Raw genomic sequence first — 25809 nt, forward strand, 5'->3', positions numbered from 1 at the left:
TAAGTATTTTAAGCTTAGTGAAAAAAGGAAAAAAAATTGTATTTTTAGGCAATTTCTCAATTTGTTTTTCTAAAGAAAGTCTTTAAGCGTTGAGTTTTTTTTCACTCTCTCTCTCTCTCTCTCTCTTTCTTTGCCCCTACCTATATCCGCCGTCTCGAAACCACAGAAAATCCGTTTTTTAGTTTTTTCCAGCTAGTGATGTCGTCACATATCTAATGTGGTCGGTCACTACTTCAATGAAGACAGAGGAGGAGGAGCTTTTCTAGTTTCTTTCTTCCTTTGTAAAGTTTTTCCCTTTTTTTGAAATTGAAACAAAGTTGCCTGATCAGGAAAGCTCAAACAATGCCGTTGACGAGGTACCAGTCTCGTAACGAGTACGGATTAGCAGATCCGGATCTGTACCAATCTGCTGATAAAGATGACCCCGAAGCTCTGCTTGAAGGTGTCGCCATGGCTGGTCTCGTTGGTATATTGCGTCAACTCGGTGATCTCGCCGAGTAAGTTTTCTCTAATCTGTAATTGACTTCAAATCGCTGCAAATTCGGAATTTTTGGAATCTATTGTTCTTGACCCACGAGTTCTAAAGCTGCAATTTTTATCAATCTGAGAGCTTGACGAATCTAGATTTAGCTTTGGAAGTGAGAAAAAGTTTTGATTTTTTTGATGGAATTGACTTTAATTTGTGATGTAAGGTTTGCTGCTGAGATGTTTCATGACTTGCACGAAGAAGTAATGGCAACTGCTTCTAGAAGCCATGGTCTAATGGCTCGTGTACAGCAACTGGAAGCAGAGTTCCCTTCTATAGAGAAAGCATTACTATGTCAGACCGATCATTCACCTTTTTTCTCTAATAAAGGTTAGATAAATTGGTGTTGCTATATATGAACATTCATGATCTGGTCAGGTTGCTATGATGTTGGATTAGTTTAAGATGACTCTATGACTCTATTTTTCAGGTGTGGAATGGCATCCGAATCTACAGTTGGAACAGAGTGTGGTTACACGTGGTGACTTACCCCGTTGTGTTATGGATTCTTATGAGGAATGCAGAGGTCCTCCAAGGCTATTTCTTTTGGACAAGTATGATTTACTTTTTTTTCTTATAGTATTTATTCTCTAGTAGTTTGTGAGAGCTGAGGATGTAACGTGTTTTGATTGGTTTGATTAGATTTGATATCTCGGGAGCTGGAGCATGCTTGAAACGCTACACCGATCCATCATTTGTTAGGCTCGAAACGTCTTCATATGAAGAATCATGGGATAATATTCAGAAAGAGAAGAAATCACAGAAAGCAAAGGTAGTTGTACTGCTGAACGAGGCAGCTTCTTATATGTTCTTGTCTACTTTTCTGTTACATAGTAAAGAAAACCTACTTTTTAGTTAGGCTGTAGAAGTAGGAAAAAAGGAACTTAGCCTTCTTGGGTTTATTTTGGTTTCTGTTACATGGTAGATTTTCTGAAAAGTAGGATTTTTTCTATGTTCTTGTCTTAGCGTACCATTAAGTTTAGACAGGTCCAAAGAGGATGCTTATGCTCATGGTGTTTTGAATGTGTAATTATATCTTCTTCTTTGTACTTCTCATAGTTGTTCCTTCTTATCTCTTGTAGAGAAGAGCATCTCAATGGAGGAATGGAGGAACACCTGAAAATGCACTATCATCACATGCCAAGTGAGTATTATCTATTTTATGTATTGTATGTTTGTTATAATTCTCTAAGTTTCCATATTGGTAATTTGGTATATGACTGTTGAGTGACAATGGCTGCTTCAAATCATTCAACTGGCACAGATTGCATGAATTGTTTTTGGAGGAGCATTTAGAGACTCATCATCATTCAGATCCAGCGCGCGTTGTGAAGTTGAAAACTAGAAAGCTAGATGGGTGTACCCTTATTTCAAAATCAGGGGAAAGCTACATGGAGAAATTTGTGCAGACACGTGTAGATAGTAAAATAAGTTATGAAATAATCACCCAAAACCCCGGATTGTTGACATGGAATATGGATAGTAGTAGAGATATAGTAACCGATATACCTGAAATCAGTATGGTGGATGCTATGGAGAAGTCTCACGGAGGAAGCAGCGCAGAGGTCTCATTACCAAGTGAGCAGGAAAATGTGGCAAATGGTAACTTAAATGGGGGTTTGATTGAAAAAGATATAGAGACAGTGCCTGAATCTACTTCTTACAGTGAAGTCCCTGGTACAACTTTTACAAAGGACTCACAAACTAATTTGAACGAGAAGCCAGGATTATTTCAACAGAGGAGTTATTCTGAAGATTTGACCAGTGATGCTGACAATTATGTTGACGCACCAGCGACCATGGAGTTGGAAACAGAAACAGACGATGAGTGTAGAACTAAGAATAGATCAGATGCTTTGAAGGATGGGAACCATCATACATTTTCTGATGCAGATGAAGAGAGGATGGATGACCCACCTCAATTTTCATTTTTTCATTCAAATGGAAACACACCTGTGTCAGAAAATGGGAGAAGCTCATTTGGGAAACGGAGCACTAGTTATTCTTATTCGGACACTGCAAGCGTATCCATTGATGATCAGTCTGATGGAGAGAAACTTTCTGGATGTTTACCTTCTACTTCTAGTTTTAAGAGTGAGCTGGTTGACTCCATATCCCATGGAACCCCTGAAGCCAGCAAAGTGTCTAATGATTATAATGTTCAGGAATCAGTTAGTAGAAGCAATGTAGATGGCCAGGCATCATTAAAATCGAATGATACATGTTCAAGTCCAGGGCCAGTCTCTCAGAATGATGAATCATGTCCACTGACTGTTCAATCGTTAGCACCAGTAGACATTGGAACTTCTCCAGAACTTGATAGTCTTGATCTAATTAACGGAGGCAATGATGGAAGCAAGGTGGATCCAGCTGATTCTTCAAGATCTCGTGCATCTTATGATGCTAAAAACTCTAACTTCCCTTCTGAATCTTCGTCAATTAGTTCAACTTCTGAAGGAAGCAGATGCTATACTACCATTGAGAAGAACGATATGGTTGATTGTTCTTCAAATTTAGTAAATTCAGGCGCTAGTCCTCAAGTTTTTGTTGATATTCAAACAGGTGAACAGTTACCTAGCGGTGATAATGATATTGAGACAAACTCTACAGTTGCTTGTTCTAAAGTTGTAGCAAACTCAGGCAGCGATCCTGAAGGCCGTGATGGTAGTAGCCTAGCAGGGAAGCTGTCACCTTGCTCAGCTGGGATGGGGATGGAAGTTTTACCTGATATGCCCGATAAAGTCTGTGGTCCAAGTACAGTAGATGAAATTCATTTAAAAGATGCTCTGGGTGATGAAACTGATTGCGTGACAGTGACTAATGTAGTTGACGACATTGATTCTCAAAATTCAGTTGTCGACGTCAGTTCTCAAACTTCAGTTGCTGATGTTGGTTCTCAAAATTCAGTTGCTGAGATCTCCAATGAACGTGCATTTGGCAACACGGCTGATGTATCTGTTTCAGAGTCCCATGAAGACACACTAGAGAATGGAATCTCCATGCCTGCCGAAGTCAATAGTAAGCTGACTTCTGATTTTAACTCGGGAGGAGAGAAATTGGTGGGAGATTCTTCATCTACTTGTAGCAAGAGCGATGAACATATCTCTGATGAAGGTTTTCATGACCTTTCAGGGCTGGACAATGCAACTACAGACATTGTCCCGAACACTGAGCTTGATGTGTCTGATAATGACAGTGACACTTCCAGTGGTGGTGTTAACCATGCCGTTAGCCTGTCATCTACTAGTTTGAATGGTTCTCTGCCTTGGATCTCGACTAATACTTATCGATCGTCTTCTGAAGCTGGAGAGATTTGCCAAGACACAGTTGTAGAGTCTGATGGGACACTACCCGCAGACGAAAAACTAGAGTCAGAGATAAAAATAGAGAAAAGCCCACTGGAAGTGTCCTCAGAGGGTCTGAATACTTCCCTAGACAACAATGACCTGGCAAGTTGTGAATCTATAAGTCCCAAGCCATCTCAGGATCAAAGGGACAGAGACACAGAAACCAGTTATCCTGGTGAGAGCATTCTTGTTGATAATTGTGTTGATTCCTCGCCAGTGAATAATCTGAACCTCATAGAGAGTGAGGCTCTCGAGCAGACAGTTAGAGAGCAAACACCTTGTGCAAGCCATACAGTTCCAGATGAGGAATTTCTGCAGTCAAATGTTTTCGGAGGTTTAGAGTTTGTACCACAATCAGCAGGTATAGAATTGAACAGACCTAACCAAGAATTGAATCTGGATCCTACTTTTCCTAGCTTTGGCTTCATCCCTGAGACTACTCCACCCAATCAGGAGGACATGCCACCGTTGCCACCCCTTCCTCCTATGCAATGGCGTATTGGAAAGGTTCCACATACTTTCCCTACCTTCATGGGGGAATCAGTTCCACATTCTTTTCCTACCTTCATGGGGGAATCAGTCGAAACCAGTACTTCTGTTCCATCAGCGGCACCACCCACTGGTTCTAGCTTGGACGTTCAAATTGGGTCTAAATCACTAGAGTCTGTATCATTAGGAAGTGACGAATCAGAACAACTTCCTGGTGGGTTTGTGAACAATGCATCAGACAAGCCGGTGCAATCATCCATTCAGATCCCAACCATTGGCGCTGGTTTGAATAGTCAATATGACAGTTCTGAGCTCCCTACAATGCTTAATCAGGGGTGTATAGAGGATTTTGGTTCTGAAGTGAACAATCTTTTGGCTGATCAAGCAGTTCAGAACCACGAGCTCGTTTATTCACAAGAGCCGTCATTGCAGCAGCCTCAGGATCTATCGGCAAAATACGAAGATCTCAAGGACGATACAGATGTCGTTTATTCGCAAGAGCCGTCACTGCAGCTGCCTCAAGATCTATCGGCAGATTTGAAGGACGATACAGATGTGATTGTGTCACAAAGCTCAACCGATGATCACCATTGTCCTGAAACAAAATCCCTGACACCAACTCAATCAACAAAGATAGAAGATGAGAGTAATTGGGTTCCTGATACTTCAAATGCAGATACAGCAGAACCATCAAACACGTCAGTTCAGAAGATAATTCCTGGTGCAGTGGGAGATGCTATGTGGCCTGTCAACGCGTTCTCTGTTGCACCTACCTTGGACACAGATAAGCCAGAAGTGATCCCTACGGTTCGGCTTCCTCGGCCAAGAAGTCCGCTTGTTGACGCCGTTGCAGCTCATGACCGACGCACGGTAACAATTACATCCAGTCTGCAAATACCATGCCTATACTAAAAACTTTGACTCTAATCGCTTGTTCTGATGATTTTGCAGATGAAGAAAGTCTCTGAGATGGTCCACCCACCAATTAAATCAAAGCAAGATGACAAAGATTCGTTGCTCGCGCAAATTCGAAATAAGGTAGCAACATTGTTGTTACTGTTACACCATCCTTTTCTTCCTCTTTATTTGTAGTACATTGTGGTGATTTGTATCTTTCACCTCCGGCTAATGCACTACGTCTAAATGGTTCTATATCGATCATGTAAAATCCCAAATGCAATATCTAATCTTGTTAACAGAATCTGAGATTTTGGAGGTTTTTGACCCTGTTTTGTCTTATGCAGTCCGTCAATCTGAAGCCTGCAGCAGCTACACGACCAAGCATCCAAACTGGTCCTAAAACGAATATAAGGGTAGCTGCAATCTTAGAGAAAGCAAACACAATACGACAGGTCTGTTACTCTCTCTTCAGCTTCCTTTTAAAATATAGTAAACGTTTTCCAGTTTTTTCTTTGTTCCTTTTTATGGTTCTTCTTACTAATCCTAGAGACATCATGTAGTCCCACATTGGATCCCAAAGCAGTTTCTAAAGTGGAAACATTGAGTTATTAGCCTGATCATAAACCAAATAACTTATTGCACACACATCCTAACTCTCTATGACACTGGTGCAGGCAATGGCTGGAAGCGACGAGGACGAAGATTCAGATAGTTGGAGTGACTCTTAACTTAAATCCATGATCGTTTGGCTTTTACGTTGTGTCCGTTCTTGTTCCACGATGAGTGCGCAAGCGCTTTAGAGTCTCAGGTAGGTTATACAATTTCTATTTCGGACATATTAACATCAAAAATACAGTACTATCATCGCTTATATATCATATATGTATGTATATTGTATACTGTTTTATAGGTTTGTGCGTGTATGTTGTAAGTAAATTCCGGAATTTACATTAGTGTTACAAAAACTGTATGGGTTTTTTTTAATTTTCTTATATTCTTTTTCCTCAATAGAACATTCTTTTTAGTACCCTGTAATGTGTTGTCAATCATAGTTTATGTTTGTGTATTGGAACCATATTCTCTTGTACAAATTACTAACCTAAATGAGAATCCATTTGGTTTGGACACAGTGCACACACACTTCAATGGTGGTTACTACAAAGATTATAAACTGAACCGAACCAAACCAAAATTAAAACCATATCCAAACCGAACAAGAATAATTTTCTATTAATTTTATGTAAAACTGACCAAACCGTAAACTACATTGCTCAACTCCGCTGTCGGAAGAAGAATCCAAACAAAGAGATTAAAAATCAAAGTCTCAACTTCGTCTCTTTTTATTTATTTATTTATTTTCTTATAAATTAAAAAATGGGAAAATCGATTCCAATCAAAACAGGGCTAAGAGGAGCGTCAGCTGCAGCAGCTGGGTTCATCAAATCCTCAAAACCGATCCGACCCGTTTCCTCCATGAACAGTCCCGGTAAAGATTCCTCCTCCCCCACCGCTACTGCCACCACCAGCGATAGTAGTAGCCGACGCTTTGTCCCGCTTTCTACGGTGGTCTCTGACTGTGCGAAGCGGTGGTTCAAAGACACACTTGAGGAAGCTAAAGCTGGGAACATAACTATGCAGGTTGTATTGGGTCAGATGTATTACTCTGGTTATGGAGTCCCTAAAGATGCTAAAAAGGTTTCTCTTTTCAATCTCATCATTCCAAAGTTTAGGTTTTTTTTTTTTTTACTTTGGTTGATTTGATTTGCAAGTTTCTTCCTTTTTGAAAATTTTGGATTCAATTCTATGATTAGGGGAGACTTTGGATTACGAAAGCATCAAAAGTTCGTTCTTCAGTGTGGAAAGTGAAAGATAAACGACCAGGTCCTTTTCTTTAATTACTAGTCAAATTAGTATATTGATCTTTTTTGGTTTTGGATATAAAAACTTTGTTTGTGTGTTTTGTGATTTCTCAGGTTACAACGCAAGTGATTCTGATTCAGAGTCTGATTAGTATAATCCTGATCGAAAGAGCTTGTTTTTTGTTCTGTTTTGTCTCAGTCTTGGATGTTCCAAGTTCCAGCAATGAATATATATATTATGTATCAGTGCAAATCATTTTGTAGCTCTATTTCTCAGATTTTTGTTTTCTTTTGTCTCTTGGTGGAAAAGCCTTTGCTGATATTGTATGATTCTAGCAATGAAAAGGGGGTTTTAGGTATTGTTTTGTCACTCTTAATTTTCCAAAGTAAACAATGTTAGAAGGGTTCTTCAAGTTGCAAGGATAAAATGTTCATAAGAAGCTCCATTTATGATTACATCCAGTTTAGTTCAGTAAGTAATTTGTACAAACTTATAGTTTCTCTGTTGACTTAGACAAGGAGTGGAACTGCAGGCCTTAGGCTGAGCTGTGGTTTCTTTGTTTGTTAGCCACATACTTGGAACTCAAAGTCATAGTTTATTTGGCTTTCTGCATCCTAAAGTCCAGAACTTGACTGATACAAAAGATGAATAGTAAAATAGTTGAATTGTATAATGTTCCTTCTCAAACTCTCTACTTAGCATCAGACTGGTTTGTTAACCAATGTAAACCATAATATAATTGTAACATGTTCACTTAACACACGAAACCATAAATATTCCCACAAGTTCTCGTTTCCTTCTTCTACCATCAGTCATTGATGCGACTAGTACACCAGTGTCTTAGTGGGAATATGTTATTTCATCCACCAATTCATCCCTTTTGAATTTCACCAAAATTAATAAAAGTAATTCTGAGTTTCCTGGATTCTGTTTCCATCATTCATTCTCCAAGCTCTGTGTGCGGCGCACAAATAAGGTTTTCGTTTCTTAGTTTCTAGCGTCAGTTGATGAGTCACTCATTTATGTTTTTCATTGGTTTCTTGGAGAATTTTCCAATTAGGTTACTCCTAGATTATTGTTTCTGTTTCTTAGATTGATTATTATTTATATGATTGTTTGTATATATATCGGAATTGTCGAGGAATGACTTTGTTGTCACACTCTAACGATCATCATGCAAATGTTGTCGATATACGCTAAAATAACAACAGATGTTATGTTCCGTTCAGAATTCCATATACAATGCATACTGACTCGTATGATCCATATTGAATCTGACATCTTTTAGCAGAACATGGAGAATGAGACAGAATTGAGAGTTGTTCAACAGGAAGAACAACAACGTCAAGGAGAAGAAGAGGAAGAAGCACAGCCACAAAACCAACCAGCCTTACGACGCCGTTTTGTGATTTATCTCTATGTTGGATATTTTCTTGCCAGATGGAGTGCCAGGTTTGTTTCTTGATAACATGTTTTACAATTCAAGAAGCTAAATAAAATGGTCGATTAGTTTCACCGCAAATCCTAACTTATTAAATATTATTATGGGCTAGGTTTCTTACTTGATTTAAAATCTTGGGTGAGTTGAGAGATGATTTGTATATGAGTTTCTTGGTNTGTTTCTTGATAACATGTTTTACAATTCAAAAAGCTAAATAAAATGGTCGATTAGTTTCACTGCAAATCCTAACTGAAAGCAAATACTGAAGCAGAGTATTTGCTTTCAATTGGAGTGTTTAGTCTGATGTTGTTATCACTAACTATTGTTAAATATTATTATGGGTTGCTTACTTGATTTAAAATCTTGGATGAGTTGAGGGATGTTTTGTACATGAGTTTCTTGGTTTTTCTGATGCAGAACATGGGAATTCTCTGTTGCTTTGTATATGATCCACTTGTGGCCAAACTCTCTGCTTCTCGCAGCGATTTATGGGGCAATAGAATCTGGTTCTACTGCAATCTTTGGCCCCATTGTGGGGCAATGGGTCGAAGGAATGGACTACGTTAAAGTTCTAAGACTCTGGCTCCTGTTCCAGAACCTCTCCTACACCATTGCTGGTGGTGCAGTCATCAAGTTGTTGCTAGTTTCTGATCTCAAGTCTCAGAATCTCCCGGTGTTTGCAATCTTGGTTGTGTTAACGAATATTGCTGGTGCCATTGGAGTGCTTTCGACTCTTGCTGGAACCATTCTGATCGAACGGGACTGGTAAAATGCTTAGACCGTATATTTTCATAATTGAATGGAGGTTTATAGTGAGTTTATTTTGGCAATTTTGGCAACCAACAGGGCTGTGGTTATGTCAGAAGGTCATCCACCAGCTGTATTGACAAGAATGAACTCTGTCATTAGAGGCATTGATTTGAGTTCCAAGCTACTGTCTCCAGTCATTACCGGTTTGATCATCAGTTTTGTCTCTCTTAAGGCGTCAGCGATCACTTTTGCAGCTTGGGCTACTATCACCGCTTGGGTTGAATATTGGCTGTTCATTTCTGTGTATAGTGGTGTTCCTGCGATAGCACAAAGTAATGAGAGACGGATCTTGCGTTCCCGGACAAAGCCAGTAGAAGCAACAGATGTACCTGTTGCTATATCTACAGTTCCGAGAACAGAGGAGGGTTCTCAAGGAACCCCACCAAGTAGAACCGGAATCTTGAAGATTCTTGATAGAGTATCCAAGTCCTCTTTCGTTGGTGCGTGGAGAATATATTTCAATCAAGAAGTTTTACTCCCCGGTGTTTCTCTAGCTCTCCTGTTCTTCACCGTTCTCAGGTTCTCTTTCTTTCTCTTTACGTTTAAGAGTCATCAGATGAACATCCATTTCCTACCGATTCATCTATGTACCACCTTGACACAGCTTTGGAACATTGATGACGGCTACATTACAGTGGGAAGGTATACCTACATATATCATCGGTATAGGCAGGGGAATAAGTGCAACGGTTGGACTAGCGGCTACATTCGTGTATCCTCTAATGCAATCTCGTCTCTCAACGCTGAGAACCGGCCTCTGGTCCTTCTGGTCTCAGGTACATTATGTATAGCTAGTCTTTGTTAATTGTATTCTATATGAACCTAGTAGCACTTGACCATGTTATGGAACTTGAGTGATCAACAATACTATAAAGAGCCAATTGTTTATAAGGCATGAAAAAACAAAAGAGTCATAAAAGAAGGGTTCTTGTTCCTGCAGTGGAGCTGCCTTTTGGTCTGTGTTGGCTCAATTTGGGTAAAAAAGGATAAGATAGCATCTTACATGCTAATGGCTGGAGTTGCTGCTTCAAGGCTTGGATTATGGATGTTTGATCTTGCCGTCATCCAACAAATGCAGGTATGTTTACGTTTCTAAGAGCCTTTGGTAATGTTATAGTATTGTGTACTAAGAAGGTAATGTCTTTTGGTCATGTTTAGGATCTCGTTTCAGAATCCGATCGTTGTGTTGTTGGAGGTGTTCAGAACTCATTGCAATCGGCTCTTGACTTGATGGCATATCTATTGGGTATCATTGTATCCAACCCAAAGGTAAATAAAAACTTGACTGTACATTTTAAGGATCCATATAGTTGATGATTCCTTTTGTTTAGCCATCAAATGCAAATAAAATGTTTTATACAATATAAATTATATAATCGAGATCATAATGTATATGGACTGTGATTTCAGGAATTTTGGATATTGACGTTGATCTCATTCTCCACGGTTACGTTAGCAGGAATGCTCTATACAGTTCACCTCTACCGCATTAGAAACCACATTTTTCACTTTGAGAAGATTCCTTTGTTGAACAAATGTTTATTTAAGTTACTCCCTTCTCGTGGAAACATGTGATTAGTAAGTATTGTGGAATACGCCACCATTTCTCAAACATAGATGACTACTAATAATGGGATAATCTTATTGAAATGACCATAAACCTACCAAAAATGATTCAGATTGCTAAATTTATTGCTTAAAATAGGTCAAAAAACATAGTCAAAACAAAAGGTCATTGACAATTTTTTTGAGATGTTTTAGGACAAATCATCACTCTGTTTTTGTATGAAACTCACTTTCATGTATTTGCTAACAGCAATTAACATTTTCCATTTTATCTTTTGAGAATAAAATTCTATGTTAAAAGTCAATATTGAAAATAACATTCATAATCAGTGGTAAAAATACTAAAAATAGTTGCGAAAAAAAAACAAAAGACATATATTTTTGTGGCCACTTAATAAAGTATTCTCTTATTATACGTTAAAAATAAAAATTAAGAAGATTGATGAAGTCTCTTCTTGGCATTCTCTGCTTCATCGGTTGCGTCAACTTGCATCTTTGTCTCCGTTAGATAAGCGTCCGTAGCCTCCTTCTCGTTCTTCGCCGTCAACTTCTTCGTCTTCCAAACCCAAAAACAAATACATCAACATGACGTTAATCAATTAAGCAATTTCATGAGTCACACCAAATACGTCATGTGATCACTGATTCAAGACCACATATAAAAATATCAAAACGAGGTCGTCTTATTGTATATACGTACCTGACCAACAAAAAAGGCCTTGACATAGCTAAACCCTTCTTGGCACGTGACTACCATGGATAAACAGTTCGTCTTCACCCGATCCGTAAGGGACTTCGACGACCTTTGTGATGACTCGGCTTCTTGCATCGCTCCTGCTGTTTCAATATAGGTACTTGAGACTTGAGAGCAAGGCTACAAATATATCTTCTCACTTTCTAGAGCCAAAGATGAATTTTTAACTATAAAGGATTCTGGAAGCAACTCTTGCCACGTCTGTTTACGTGTCAGCTGTAGAGATAACCAACGTGTATTAAAATAAGAGGCTTTTTGGGCTAAAGAATACTGTCATGATGACAGTGTCATCGGATCAAATAGATTTGCAACTTGCAAGTAATCGACACAAAATCCATGACGTGTAGTCTAGACGTCTAGTCCCACGTGAAGGACCATACCACACCACATATCGTGCAATGAGAAACTGATCACTTTATTTACCTAAGCGATTGACGATTTACACTACGCTTGAGAGTTGAGAACACTACCAATTTCTTGATCGGAAGGTCTATAAATGTGATCAAGGGTTACTGGAGTGAAACTCTTTTGACCCGTTACAATATTAGAATTCTAACTTTTAATACTAGTTTTGACCCGTTAAAAGAAAATACTCCAATCAAGAATTTTAAGTTAAAAATCATAGTAATTAAAACTAGTATATCAAGAAATACTTGTTTTGTTGTAAAAAAAAAAATACTTGTTTTGACCCGTTAAAAAATCATAGTAGAATTTTAATCTTACTAATTAATAGTAATATTTATTATATAGCTCTTAAATTTATATTCTTTAATTAATCATCTGAAAAAAAAAAAAAAAACTCTGAGCTCAATTAAGAACTTTTGTCTAATCATAGAATTTAAAGCCTTGTAAATAAATGTAAGATTGAAACTAAAATAGCCGCACATGGGTTTAATATCGACTTTTTTGATTAGGAGAGGTTTTGCTATTCACAAACTCACTCCAAATCTTAATGATGTGCTTTATATAGAGAAAGATAGAGAAACCTTTCATTAGTACTACTACTACCTTGCCTACTTTAAAAATAGCAAATAAAAGACGAAAACAAATACTAGTAGTCTTTCTAAGAAATGTTTATTAAAAAGCTTAAATTTATATTTTTAAAATTAATAATCTGAGCTCAATTAAGAACTTCTGTCTAATCATAGAATTTAAGCCTAGGTTTTGCTATTCTATTCACAAACTCACTCGAAAACTTTACTTGATGAGCTTTCAAGAAAGATTGAAACCTTTCATAGTATACTACTTACTACCCTTACCTACTAAAAAAAAGAGTCAAAAGTTTCCAATATTCCCAATTGCTTACAAAAAATATCGAAATGAAAAAAAACAAAAATACACGTGGCAGTTAAAGGCATCCTAAGATGATGAAAGCAAAAGCATGAAGCCGCCTCTAAAAAACAAAACTTGTTCAACGTATTTGAGAGTCAAGGCCACAAGGTCTGACCATCTCCTTCTCCTTCTCCTTCTTCTTAATCATATTTTCAACGGTCAAACTTTTTATCACCTTCTCAGAAACTTACACTTTCTTCTTTTTTTTTTCATCTGTGACCCCAAACAAAATAAAATTAAAATTGAAAAAAAGAAAATTCACCAATCAGACCGTGCAATATATTTTATATATTCAGACAAAACGAACCAAAAATTACATAAAAACATTACAATCACTCTCTTCTTCTTCTTCTCCAAGCTCTCTCTTCCCCCTAACACCTTTCTATAAATATCTGATTATGGTCTTTCATATAACAAACTTTTCAACTTCGTATGGCTGCTTCTTCTCTTCTTACAATGGACAATAGCAGAACCAGACAGAACATGAATGGTTCTGCTGCTAATTGGTCACAACAAAACGGTAGAACATCTTTGGATGATCTTGAGATCCCAAAGTTCAGATCTTTTGCTCCTTCTTCCATCTCCATCTCTCCTTCTCTTGTCTCTCCTTCCACTTGTTTCAGTCCCTCTGTTTTCCTCGATTCCCCTGCTTTTGTCTCCTCCTCTGCTAACGTAAGCCTCTCTGTTTTTTTTTCTTTCTCAATTTCTTTTGCAACGAATCGAATCTTTGATTTATACACATCTTTCTATTGATATAATCCGAAGTAATATAAAGTCTTGAGTCAACGGTTTCAAAGAGATAGAGAGAGACTCTCAGAGTCAACTCTCTAGATTGTGTTCTTAGTTTTGTTTCGTCTCTTTTCTTGAATTCTTACCAAAATCCTAAATCTTTTATTGGATTCTTGCGATGGTTTTGCAGGTTCTTGCTTCTCCAACCACAGGAGCTTTGATCACAAACGAAAGTAACCAAACAGTTATAAACGAGGGAGAGAAGAAGAACAACAACAACTTTAACTTCTTCGATTTCTCATTCCAGACACAATCATCAGGAGTTACTGCTCCAAAGACGACAACAACTACAACGAACAGTTCTATCTTTCAATCTCAGGTATGTTCCTTAACAGACTCAGATCCTCTAATCCTTTTTTTTTTCTTTTATCTTTGTGTATAATAACTGAACTCTGTTTTGTGTTTTAGGAACAACAGAGGAAGAACCAGTCAGATCAATGGAGCCAAAACGAGACTCGTCAAAACAATCAAGCTGTGTCTTACAACGGAAGAGAGCAAAGGAAAGGAGAAGATGGTTACAACTGGAGAAAGTACGGACAAAAACAGGTTAAAGGAAGTGAGAATCCTCGGAGTTACTATAAGTGTACTTTCCAAAACTGTCCAACGAAAAAAAAAGTGGAGAGATCTTTGGAAGGTCAGATTACAGAGATTGTCTATAAAGGAAGCCATAACCATCCTAAACCTCAATCCACTAGAAGATCTTCTTCGTCTTCTTCCACTTTTCATTCAGCTGTGTACAATGCCAGTTTAGATCATCACCGTCAAGCTTCTTCTGATCAACCTAATTCCAATAATAATAGCAGCTTCCATCACTCTGATTCTTTTCCTATGCAACAAGAGGATAACACCACTTCTGATTCTGTGGGTGATGATGAGTTTGAACAAGGCTCATCTATTGTCAGCAGAGATGAAGAAGATTGTGGAAGTGAACCTGAAGCAAAGAGATGGTACGTTTCATCATCATCATCATCATCATCATCACTCCTTTAAACAAATCTTGAATTCTGAGAAAGTTCTAACATGTTTGTGTGTTTTCAGGAAAGGAGAAAATGAAACAAATGGTGGGAATGGTGGTGTAAGCAAGACAGTGAGAGAGCCGAGAATTGTAGTGCAGACAACAAGTGATATTGACATTCTTGACGATGGTTACAGATGGAGAAAGTACGGTCAGAAGGTTGTTAAAGGGAACCCAAATCCAAGGTAAATAACATAAACATTTGTGCTTGCTTGCTTACTCAATAAATCACAACTTAAGCTTCTTAAGAATCTCATGACCTTTTTGTTTTCTTTTACACTTGATGAATCTAACAGAAGCTACTACAAGTGCACAACCGTCGGTTGTCCAGTGAGGAAACATGTTGAGAGAGCATCACATGACACGAGAGCGGTAATCACAACCTACGAAGGGAAACATAACCATGATGTACCTGCAGCTCGTGGTAGTGGTTACGCCACAAACAGACCATCACAAGATGCTTCTTCAGTCCCAATTAGACCAGCTGCTATTGCTGGTCACTCCAACTACACTACTTCTTCTCAAGCACCATATACACTTCAGATGCTGCACAACAACAACAACAACACTAATGCCGGACCTTTTGGTTACGCTATGAACAACAACAACCTTCAAACGCAACAAAACTTTGTTGGTGATGGGTTCTCTAGAGCAAAGGAAGAACCAAACGAGGAGTCCTCGTTTTTTGATTCGTTTATGCCCTGAAGACAAAAAAAAAAGGAATCTGTTTGTTCCTTTTTGTACATTTCTTGCCACCAAAGGATTTTTACTACTTACTAGTGTGATCCTGCAGGATAGTAAGACAGACTACTAAAGTCTATAGTCCATAGAGAAATTTTTTCATTTGTTTCTTTTTTTTCACACGCCTGTAATATGTTTAATGTTTGTACGATAGAAACAAAAAAAAAACTGAATAAAACCAATCAATTTTTACATTTTTTCCACTTTGTATAATGTAGTATCAAAGAAGCACACTGACACACACAGAGTCACATACTCAAATTAGCATCAGCTATATGAACACATAAAAGAATGAGATTTACACATATTGCAAAGATCACAAATACTGTAGAAAAGGAATCAGATAAAAGAATGAGTGGAGAGTTTGTAACCGGAGAAGAGAGCAGAGAGAGCTAAAGAGATGAACGCAAAGATAGCCATGCTGATAGCTGCAGCCGCAGAATCAGAAAAAATGTTATCTTGTCCTTCTCTGAATCTGTTTGTCAATGGTATTGCAGACGACGCAGCTGATATGAGCAAATACGCTACAATCTGCAAAATTTTGCATCAAAGATCATAACTTTACAACATATACAATCTTGAAACTTTGCTAATCAGTTTCCACATTACCTGGTCGCAAGAGAAATCGACCAACAAAGAAGTCCGGCCATCGAAAAATTCTCTTTTTGAGAAATGTGAAAAAGTTTGCCACACAGTGTATAATGTTGAAATAATCGAGATCGCCAATACATATCTGAAGAGATAAGAAAATCTCAATTCAATCGAATTTGACAAAACCATGTTTCATAATGTTTTGAGTTTTTTTTTTTTTTTTATGTTACCTGTACTCTTCGTACTCATCGAAGTTTCGACCGTAACCATGTTTGTTAGAGACCGTAATTATGAAAGCGAGAAGAGAGAACAAAAGGCAAAATCCTCTCATGATCGGTGAAGCCTTCTTGATCAAATCCTCTCTTTTCCATCTCTGAGTGATCGTCGAAAACGTCGACGTTCCAGACGCCGGCGTAGTCGTCTTCTCCGCCGCCGCTTCCACGTCGGTGGCTTCAACAGGTTTCTGATTATCCGGATTCGTCATCCTATTCGATCTCAGGAATTTTTTGGGTCAGGTCAGAATAAGTTTTGCTTTAAATGCGAAGATTCGGGAAGAGGAATAACAAACTTGGAAGAAAAGTAAAACTCTCAGTTGTTGTAAAAAACACGACATATGTGTTAATTAAGGTTTCGAGTTTTGTAATGTGAAGAAAACGCGTGGTGGCGGGAGTGATTAAAATGGTAATTAACTAATTACATGTGATTTAAGACACAGATGTTAAATTCGACGCGTGCTATGAGGCGCACGGCGCGTAACAAACACAGTGCTGTGTGATGGGTGATTTAATCGTGGCTAGCATTTGTTTGCCTTTATTATAGCCAGCGAAGCCTTATCATTGGCGGAATTAAAAGAAAAAAAAAATATTTGAGTTTAGTTAACATTATTATACGACCATTGTACATATTTTTATTATATAATTCGTATAGGATTTGTGATGTTTTGATTCCGTAACTTTCGTGCTAACTGCTAAGGATATGGAATACTTCTTCAAAAGCTTAATTAAGACATATAAGAGAAATCTATTTAGGAAACCTTTGGAATTAAAGTTTGGTTTGGAGGTTTGTGGATACAGTTGATTTGATTTTTTGTTTTTTCTCATTGGAGGATTGTGTTTTCAGTATAAACATGTGAGAAAGGATTGTTAATCTTTGTTGTCACCTCAAGAATTAACCAAGAAACATGTGCTATTCAAATATTATTGTCGGCCATTTCTGTTAAAATATAGAAGTAAAAAACATGTGCTAGCTACTAATACTATATATAACATGCATGATATAGGAATTAGATTGTTATCGAGCACAAAACCAGAACCAAAACTTTGTAAAATACTGCATGTGTATCAGAGCAAGGGGTAAGTAGAAGTCGTTTTGTTGAATCTATATAGAGTATGTTGTGTTCATCAGAAACACCAAATAATTGAGGGCGATCCTTCCTCATTCTAACTGGAACATTGACCAAGGCAAAAAACAATAAATATGCATTGAATTAAAACGGGGTGATTGATCAAGAAAAGTTTTTTGAAAGAAAAAAAGGCATAAAGAAGTTCACTAGAGAAATTGCAACGGAGTCTTGTGTCAAAAAAACAAAAAAAAACAATACATTACTATATAATTGACATTGTAAACATGATAAGTGACAAAAATGCTTATAAATGTGAACATTTCCATCTTCCAGCTTTTGACTAATTCTTCTGTAAGATTTTTCAAACCAAACCATTACTAGATTTTGCTTAAATTTTCAGCAACATTTGACTTTAAATAGGGATAGATTGTTCAGTTGTAATAGAACACTTTTTTAATATATATAATGAATTAAGCTCTAAGCGTTTGGTTATTCTGAGAACGATTTTCATTTAGTTACATCTAAAATTTTCGATAAACTGGATGTGCATGCAATTTCCATAGATATCCATATGTTAACTGTGGCTCGTCAAATGGTTAATTTTTTTTTTATTTATACCAATGTGCCTAGTATAGTGAAAATACTTTTAGTCCCTATATCGAACATTCGTTAACATGTGAGTTCTTAGGATGTGAGGTTTCTAAATTCTACCCATCTTATATTTGTATACGAAGAGGATCTCTAGCAGCTAGCAGGTCCTTCAACATCACGTTGTATATATAAAATGTAAAAACATTTATTTCTTATAATTTTGATCATAACTCAGATAAATAATATAACAACAATTTAGACATGAACGAGTGATCTTGATGGATGAAGAAGACGTCAATGTCGTCAGAGAAGATTCGGAATGGCTTTTGGAACTTTAGAGTTCACAACCTCAAAAAGAATAATTAAAATAAAAAAAAAATAAAAAAACTTTAGAGTTCATCGTGATGGCAAAATTACCAACATTTTTGCATTGACCACCACTGAGCTTGGCGGTAGCGTCACGTCGAGTTACGGTAGGGTCAAGTGTTTGAACTTTGACGTGTGTTTGAGATTTTATTGAAAGAGCACAATTGTTTTTTTTTTCTTCTAAAGAACATTTTAATTTTGATTGTTTTAAAGAGTACAACTGTTTTCTTATCTCATATAAGATGAAGTCTCTCGTTTGTGTGATGGAAAAAATAATAATCTAATCTATATCATATCATAGTATATATCCGATTATTTTTTGTTTACATCATATAAACCAAACATTAGTCTAATTTAAATTGGCTGACAAAATGTTTTTTTTTAAATTAAAAAAGAATGGATAATCTAGAATGAAAAAAATGGGTAGTCTTTCACCTAAAATTTGACAATTTTCCCATGTGTATCTAGCTAATTCATCATTTCATTTCGTACGTATGTTTAGACTTTAGAGGTAACTTTTTTTACTGGTGTTGTAAATGCTCCATTAATTTATTGTGTTAGTTAAAAGTAAAAACTAATCAATAAAAAGTAAAGAAAGTAAAAAAATCAACCTTATATAAAAAAAAAAAGGAAAAAGATAAATGAAGCAATACCCAATTAAAAATGGGAAAAATCTTATGTCAATTGATTTATATAGAATCTATATCTTCATAATTTTGTTATTAAGTTATTAACATAGGAAAAAATCATAAAAAAAAAGTCTTTTAATTAATCTATCAACTCAACATATGTAAATTAGTACTGTAAAAAAGAGATACTAATAAAATAAAAATAATAAAATTATTAAGAGTGTTTGGATAAACCTAAAACGAAGGGGGCGCATGAAAGGCACCACCGACTAATAGAAGCAATACAATTAAAAGGACCCAGCCCCGATTTCACCACCCGGGTTTCTCTTTTCTTCTTCTTCTTCTTTCTCATTTTCTCTCATCACCTATCATCGTCTTCGTCATCTAATATCAATCTTTCGTTTCCTTCGCTGCCAAGAATCGAAATTGGATCCGAATCTTGAATCTGCAACTCGCCCCTTTAATTTCCTTTTTCACGGTAAGTTTCTTCCTTTGTCTCTCTCTCTCTCTCTCTCTCTTGCCCACTATCATCATCTATCTCACATTGCACCATGACTTAATTCGAGCTCGTTTCCGAACTGGGTTTTCTTGGTTTTGTTCATTACTTATATAAATCGAATCGATTCTTTCAATTTGTGAATGTGGTGCGGTCTTCAATTTGATTTCAAAATTTGTCGCTCCTCTTGCATTTTAGGTTTGATTCTTCTGAAGCCCTAATTTTTGCTCAAGTTTTTTTCTGGAGCTGGGGAGCAAAGTATACTTTCGATGGTATACAACAACCTGGCAGGAAGATTAGGGTTAGGGTTTTCTGTTCTCAGCACATCCCGCGGGTTGAATCATTTCTGAAAAAAAAGTTTAGGGTTTTTGGTTTGGTTACGGTCTGATAAGGAAGAAGAGAAAAAGGGTTGGTTTGAGAGGATAATGTGTATATTGTGTGTGATTCAAAAGTGGTCTCGCCGGGTTGCAACGATGCTGCCTTGGTTAGTCTTACCTTTGATTGGACTATGGGCTCTCTCTCAGCTTCTTCCACCTGCTTTTCGTTTCGAAATCACTTCTCCAAGGCTAGCTTGTGTATTTGTCCTTTTGGTTACTTTGTTCTGGTACGAGGTTTTGATGCCTCAGTTGTCTACTTGGAGGGTCCGCAGAAATGCACGTCTTAGGGAGAGAAAGAGATTGGAAGCTATGGAACTGCAGAAGCTTAAGAAAACTGCTACACGTCGCTGTCGTAACTGCTCAACGCCTTACCGTGACCAAAACCCTGGTGGTGGGCGATTTATGTGTTCTTATTGTGGGCATATTTCTAAGAGACCTGTTTTAGACATGCCTGTGCCTCCAGGGTTGGGACTTTCTGGTTCTGGGNAGCAAAGTATACTTTCGATGGTATACAACAACCTGGCAGGAAGATTAGGGTTAGGGTTGAATCATTTCTGAAAAAAAAAGTTTAGGGTTTTTGGTTTGATTACGGTTTGATAAGGAAGAAGAAGAAGGAAAAAAAGGGTTGGTTTGAGAGGATAATGTGTATATTGTGTGTGATTCAAAAGTGGTCTCGCCGGGTTGCAACGATGCTGCCTTGGTTAGTCTTACCTTTGATTGGACTATGGGCTCTCTCTCAGCTTCTTCCACCTGCTTTTCGTTTCGAAATCACTTCTCCAAGGCTAGCTTGTGTATTTGTCCTTTTGGTTACTTTGTTCTGGTACGAGGTTTTGATGCCTCAGTTGTCTACTTGGAGGGTCCGCAGAAATGCTCGTCTTAGGGAGAGAAAGAGATTGGAAGCTATGGAACTTCAGAAGCTTAAGAAAACTGCTACACGTCGCTGTCGTAACTGCTCAACGCCTTACCGTGACCAAAACCCTGGTGGTGGGCGATTTATGTGTTCTTATTGTGGGCATATTTCTAAGAGACCTGTTTTAGACATGCCTGTGCCTCCAGGGTTGGGACTTTCTGGTTCTGGGATTTTGAAGGATCTTGTAGGAAGAGGTGGTAAGATGTTGAATGGGAAGGGATGGAATGAGAATGGTTGGATGCACGGGCAAGAATGGCCAGATAACAGCACATGGACTAGCGAGTCTGCCCATTGGCGGAGTAATAATAGTGGTAGTACATTTGGTGAAGATGAGAATTGTTTGGTGGAAAAATCATATCCTAGTGGCGTTGTTTTTGCTTGCCGACTGCTTACTTCTTTTTTCATGAGCATTAGGTGGCTTTGGAGAAAGATTTTTAGCTTTACCTCTTCAGTTGATGATTCGTCAACTGATGCTGACCAGAGACGATTGTTGGCTAGGCAGGGTGAGAATGGGAACAGCTATCATGAGAGTAGGGTTGAGAAAGCACGCAGAAAGGCTGAGGAGAAAAGACAAGCTAGGCTAGAAAAGGAGCATTTGGAGGAAGAAGAGAGAAAACAACGAGAGGAAGTCGCAAGNAAAAAAAGTTTAGGGTTTTTGGTTTGGTTACGGTCTGATAAGGAAGAAGAGAAAAAGGGTTGGTTTGAGAGGATAATGTGTATATTGTGTGTGATTCAAAAGTGGTCTCGCCGGGTTGCAACGATGCTGCCTTGGTTAGTCTTACCTTTGATTGGACTATGGGCTCTCTCTCAGCTTCTTCCACCTGCTTTTCGTTTCGAAATCACTTCTCCAAGGCTAGCTTGTGTATTTGTCCTTTTGGTTACTTTGTTCTGGTACGAGGTTTTGATGCCTCAGTTGTCTACTTGGAGGGTCCGCAGAAATGCTCGTCTTAGGGAGAGAAAGAGATTGGAAGCTATGGAACTGCAGAAGCTTAAGAAAACTGCTACTCGTCGCTGTCGTAACTGCTCAACGCCTTACCGTGACCAAAACCCTGGTGGTGGGCGATTTATGTGCTCTTATTGTGGGCATATTTCAAAGAGACCTGTTTTAGACATGCCTGTGCCTCCAGGGTTAGGACTTTCTGGTTCTGGAATTTTGAAGGATCTTGTAGGAAGAGGTGGTAAGATGTTGAATGAGAAGGGATGTAATGAGAATGGTTGGATGCACGGGCAAGAATGGCCAGATAACAGCACATGGACTAGCGAGTCTGCCCATTGGCGGAATAATAGTGGTAGTACATTTGGTGAAGATGAGAATTGTTTGGTGGAAAAATCATATCCTAGTGGCGTTGTTTTTGCTTGCCGACTGCTTACTTCTTTTTTCATGAGCATTAGGTGGCTTTGGAGAAAGATTTTTAGCTTTACCTCTTCAGTTGATGATTCGTCAACTGATGCTGACCAGAGACGATTGCTGGCTAGGCAGGGTGAGAATGGGAACAGCTTTCATGAGAGTAGGGTTGAGAAAGCACGCAGAAAGGCTGAGGAGAAAAGACAAGCTAGGCTAGAAAAGGAGCATTTGGAGGAAGAAGAGAGAAAACAACGAGAGGAAGTCGCAAGATTAGTGGAGGAACGGAGAAAGTTAAGAGATGAGAAGACTGAAGCCGAGAAATGCAGCAAAGCATCATCTGCTTCCAAGGAAAAAGATACCAAAAGGGAGGCTGAGAAAAAGCGTCAGGAGAGAAAGAAAGAAAGAGATAAGGCCTCTAGTAAGAGCAATTCCGATGCCGAAGAGCTTGATAAGAGAATAGGAAAAGATGCTGACCATAAGCGTGAGCTTGAGAAAAATGATCATTTCAGGAGCCCGAATATTGAAAAGAGACTTGGGCATGGTGTAGATAGTAGTGCTACTAGTAACAGTAACATGACAGGTGCTGGCGGTAGGTACTTTGATCGTGTGAAGGGTACGTTCTTCTCGTCTTCTAAGGCCTTTACGGATAACCGGTTCTTTGGAAGAGGTGTCAACATGTCAGCTACAACTGCAAAAGAGAATAAGCCAACCATTGGCTCTGTAGACCATTCTCATGCACCTGCTCAGATTAGGCATATTAATCCTCCTGAATTTGTTGCTGGAAAATCTGGTTCAAATGGAGGGGAAAGGAATACTAATCGTCATGTAAGTGTTCTTGCCAAATTTCTTATGCCATTGCAATCTGAATGATGAAACTAGTAATCAATCCTCTGTTAAACTAATCTTTTTTGTGTATGTTTAGTTGATAAGATTGCTCTGTTGAAGTAGGTTCAACTTTAGATTTTGTTCTAGTTTTCGTCAACTTGTTTTATAAAGGACACTTAAAATTATTATGATGTTCCTCTCAGGTTATTTCTGAGCCGCAACCAAGTGGAGAACCTAAAAAATCATGGCAGCAACTATTTGCCCGTACGCCATCTGTGCCTGCTTCCTCCAATGTTAGTGTTATAAGTCGACCTAGTGCGAAGCCCAGAGATGTTCAGAGTTCACAGGTTCCTAGTCAAGATCATTCTATACGAACCTTTGATAATCCAATCAGTTTTGGGCTCCCATCACCATTCACTATACCTACTACATACTCCAGCGGATCGACTATCAGTAGCTTAGGTTTCTCATCTTCAAGAGATAATTGTCACCCTCAGCCTGGGGAAAATGCTCGTACTTTTATGCCTGAAGAAGAGCGTTTTGAAGATCCGTGTTATGTTCCGGATCCAATATCTCTTCTGGGACCTGTTTCAGAATCTCTTGATCTAAGGGCCGAGTTTAAAACTGGTGTAGGACTAGAAAAATCCCACTTGTTGAAGAATGCACCTTTTTGTGAGGTCAATAAGCCATCTCCGATTGAATCTCCCTTGTCAAGATTACGAGTTGCAGATGAAAAACAAGTTAACGATGGAAGTTGGCAAATGTGGAAGACCACCTTTGGCCAAGACCTCCTTCTACCTTCAGAGAATAGTAGATCTAATGAGGAAAATGCTGTGCATCATGTGCCTCATAATAGGACATCATCGTTATTTGCAAAAGATGACCCTATTCACAGTGCGTATTCACACAGGAAGGACTACTTTGAAAATGATCAGAGAAGTGGCGCGTTCAGTCCCATTGCTGGTCCAAGCAACCATGATCCCTGGTCACAGAAAATGTTCCTCCCAGGATCATCTGGCACAGAGAGTCTTTTGTCACATAGTCGACCAGAAGAATCCAGCCCGAATAATGTTGTATACATGAGTCCAACTGGGATGGCTCCAGACAACCCATTTGAACTCCCTTCTCCGAATCACTGGCTCAAGTAAGACTAGTTTCTGAACCTCTGGTTCATATCTTTGCTCAATATACTTGTGGACATGGCTGATATAATAATAATGTGTCCAAGGAGACTAGGTTGAAGTAACAGAGTAACTTTTTTTCCTAGGCTATAGAGCAGCTTATGCCTGTAACATGATTTAGAGTTGCTCGTTGACATTCTGAATTACATTAGTTATAAGATTAGGTTTGTTTAGAATTTTGAACAGTAGCAATGAAGAGGACTGTCTAATGATTTTTGTGTTTTGTTAATAATGTGTAGGAAAGTGAAGAAGACTGGGGATGGGACTGGGAGGCAATTTGTGGAGGGTCAATTCCTAAACCAAGATGTACAGTCGTTTTGGTAGTCATAAATTCAAGAAAGTTAAAAGAAAAAGAAAAAAAAACAAACATTGAAAATCATTTTGGGACACAACTTTCGCAGATATACCTCGTCTGTCTCTCTGTCCTCTGGTTTTCTTTAACCTAAGATTTTGAGTTTTTACTTAAAAAAGATGGTTAGCTTCGATTAGACTTACATACACTTAACAACGTAATTACCGAAAGCTACTATTGCTTTATAACATCCCTCTCTCTCATTTACTCTTCGAATCATATTGAGGCATACTTATCTGAGGCAAAAAAAAGATGTTCAAGCCTTCTATGAAAGGAAGATTATACTGCATATATTTTTGACAAGATTAATTTTCGTAGGGCCTTTTTCAACCATATGCTGGTAGCGTTTTTTAGCTTACGAAAATTTTAATTAATTATGTCATAAATATATTTTTGACAAGATTAACTTTTGTATTTGTAAATTTTGGTTTAGAAAAATATAATTTTCTAAACAAGGACTAACAAATACTTCCATCTCTTTTATTTGGCACACCAATTATTATTATTTTGGTCTATTTGACACACCAATTAAGAAAATACAAAACAGTTATTTAACTTTTTTACATATATATATATATATATATATTATATAAATAAAAAATGAATTCAACCAATAATAAAATATAATGTAAAATAAAATTGGTCAAAAAGAAATTTATGACATTTATTTTTTTGCATAAAAATTGAATATGGCTTATTTGAAACAATTTTTTTCTCCTAAAATTCATTTATATTAAAACAGAAGGAGTATACGGATTGAATCGATAAGACAATCCATATTTCTTCTTGATAAGATATGTAAAACAGACATGAGATAACTAAAAAATTGAAAATTGGCTTTAGTTACATTTACATATACGTAATCATGTAAAATATCTAAAAGTTTAGCTACTTGGCATTGAGTATTGTTGTAAAGAATGATTTTGATTTATAGATTTGGTTTATTATAGGATTGATAGTGGATGTGGCATGTGGATGTGGGTGATAATTGATCAAGAACAATAGTCACACATAAGACAATAATAGTCGTGAAACTTAAATCGAGGACAAAAAAAGTGGAAATAATAGCATATTATTTAAATTATTATTATTATTATACTTATTTTATTGTGTCAGCAACGAAAGTGTATAATTAGAACTTTGGGGGTAACGTTCTACAACTCTACAATTTGAAGCTTTACAAGTGAGCATATCTGTTTTGAGGTTCTACAACTCACTCACTTGTAAAGTTTCA

At 37.6% G+C, this 25809-nt stretch overlaps 7 protein-coding genes across 7 annotated transcripts; 5 read left to right on the forward strand and 2 right to left on the reverse strand.

Annotated features, from left to right (window-relative positions):
* LOC104785575 (protein SCAR2-like) lies at positions 93 to 6297 on the forward strand. Its single transcript, XM_010510815.1, has 9 exons — positions 93 to 497; positions 693 to 856; positions 957 to 1080; positions 1169 to 1298; positions 1609 to 1670; positions 1791 to 5232; positions 5314 to 5400; positions 5607 to 5714; positions 5937 to 6297. Exons 1-9 carry the CDS (start codon positions 343 to 345, stop codon positions 5988 to 5990), a joined length of 4326 nt encoding a protein of 1441 aa, XP_010509117.1. The 5' UTR covers positions 93 to 342; the 3' UTR covers positions 5991 to 6297.
* Positions 6564 to 7484, forward strand: LOC104785576. The gene is made up of 3 exons (XM_010510816.2): positions 6564 to 6957; positions 7074 to 7143; positions 7236 to 7484. Exons 1-3 carry the CDS (start codon positions 6637 to 6639, stop codon positions 7271 to 7273), a joined length of 429 nt encoding a protein of 142 aa, XP_010509118.1. The 5' UTR covers positions 6564 to 6636; the 3' UTR covers positions 7274 to 7484.
* Positions 7891 to 11033, forward strand: LOC104785577 (solute carrier family 40 member 1). Its single transcript, XM_010510817.2, has 8 exons — positions 7891 to 8098; positions 8414 to 8574; positions 8981 to 9328; positions 9410 to 9892; positions 9978 to 10149; positions 10314 to 10451; positions 10532 to 10642; positions 10784 to 11033. The coding sequence occupies exons 2-8, from the start codon at positions 8417 to 8419 to the stop codon at positions 10946 to 10948; spliced, it is 1575 nt and encodes a 524-aa protein (XP_010509119.1). The 5' UTR covers positions 7891 to 8098; positions 8414 to 8416; the 3' UTR covers positions 10949 to 11033.
* On the reverse strand, positions 11234 to 11838 carry LOC104785578. The gene is made up of 2 exons (XM_010510821.2): positions 11640 to 11838; positions 11234 to 11495 (listed from the first exon to the last, which is right to left on the reverse strand). The coding sequence occupies exons 1-2, from the start codon at positions 11766 to 11768 to the stop codon at positions 11370 to 11372; spliced, it is 255 nt and encodes an 84-aa protein (XP_010509123.1). The 5' UTR covers positions 11769 to 11838; the 3' UTR covers positions 11234 to 11369.
* On the forward strand, positions 13345 to 15764 carry LOC104785580 (probable WRKY transcription factor 33). Its single transcript, XM_010510823.2, has 5 exons — positions 13345 to 13697; positions 13945 to 14133; positions 14223 to 14761; positions 14853 to 15014; positions 15126 to 15764. Exons 1-5 carry the CDS (start codon positions 13458 to 13460, stop codon positions 15532 to 15534), a joined length of 1539 nt encoding a protein of 512 aa, XP_010509125.1. The 5' UTR covers positions 13345 to 13457; the 3' UTR covers positions 15535 to 15764.
* LOC104785579 (CASP-like protein 4B1) lies at positions 15681 to 16771 on the reverse strand. Its single transcript, XM_010510822.2, has 3 exons — positions 16392 to 16771; positions 16180 to 16303; positions 15681 to 16101 (listed from the first exon to the last, which is right to left on the reverse strand). The coding sequence occupies exons 1-3, from the start codon at positions 16643 to 16645 to the stop codon at positions 15910 to 15912; spliced, it is 570 nt and encodes a 189-aa protein (XP_010509124.1). The 5' UTR covers positions 16646 to 16771; the 3' UTR covers positions 15681 to 15909.
* On the forward strand, positions 21516 to 24717 carry LOC104785581. Its single transcript, XM_010510825.2, has 3 exons — positions 21516 to 23042; positions 23246 to 24186; positions 24463 to 24717. The coding sequence occupies exons 1-3, from the start codon at positions 21585 to 21587 to the stop codon at positions 24545 to 24547; spliced, it is 2484 nt and encodes an 827-aa protein (XP_010509127.1). The 5' UTR covers positions 21516 to 21584; the 3' UTR covers positions 24548 to 24717.

The sequence above is a fragment of the Camelina sativa genome, chromosome 5 (assembly GCF_000633955.1).
Source record: "Camelina sativa cultivar DH55 chromosome 5, Cs, whole genome shotgun sequence".
In the NCBI taxonomy this organism is placed as follows: domain Eukaryota; kingdom Viridiplantae; phylum Streptophyta; class Magnoliopsida; order Brassicales; family Brassicaceae; genus Camelina; species Camelina sativa.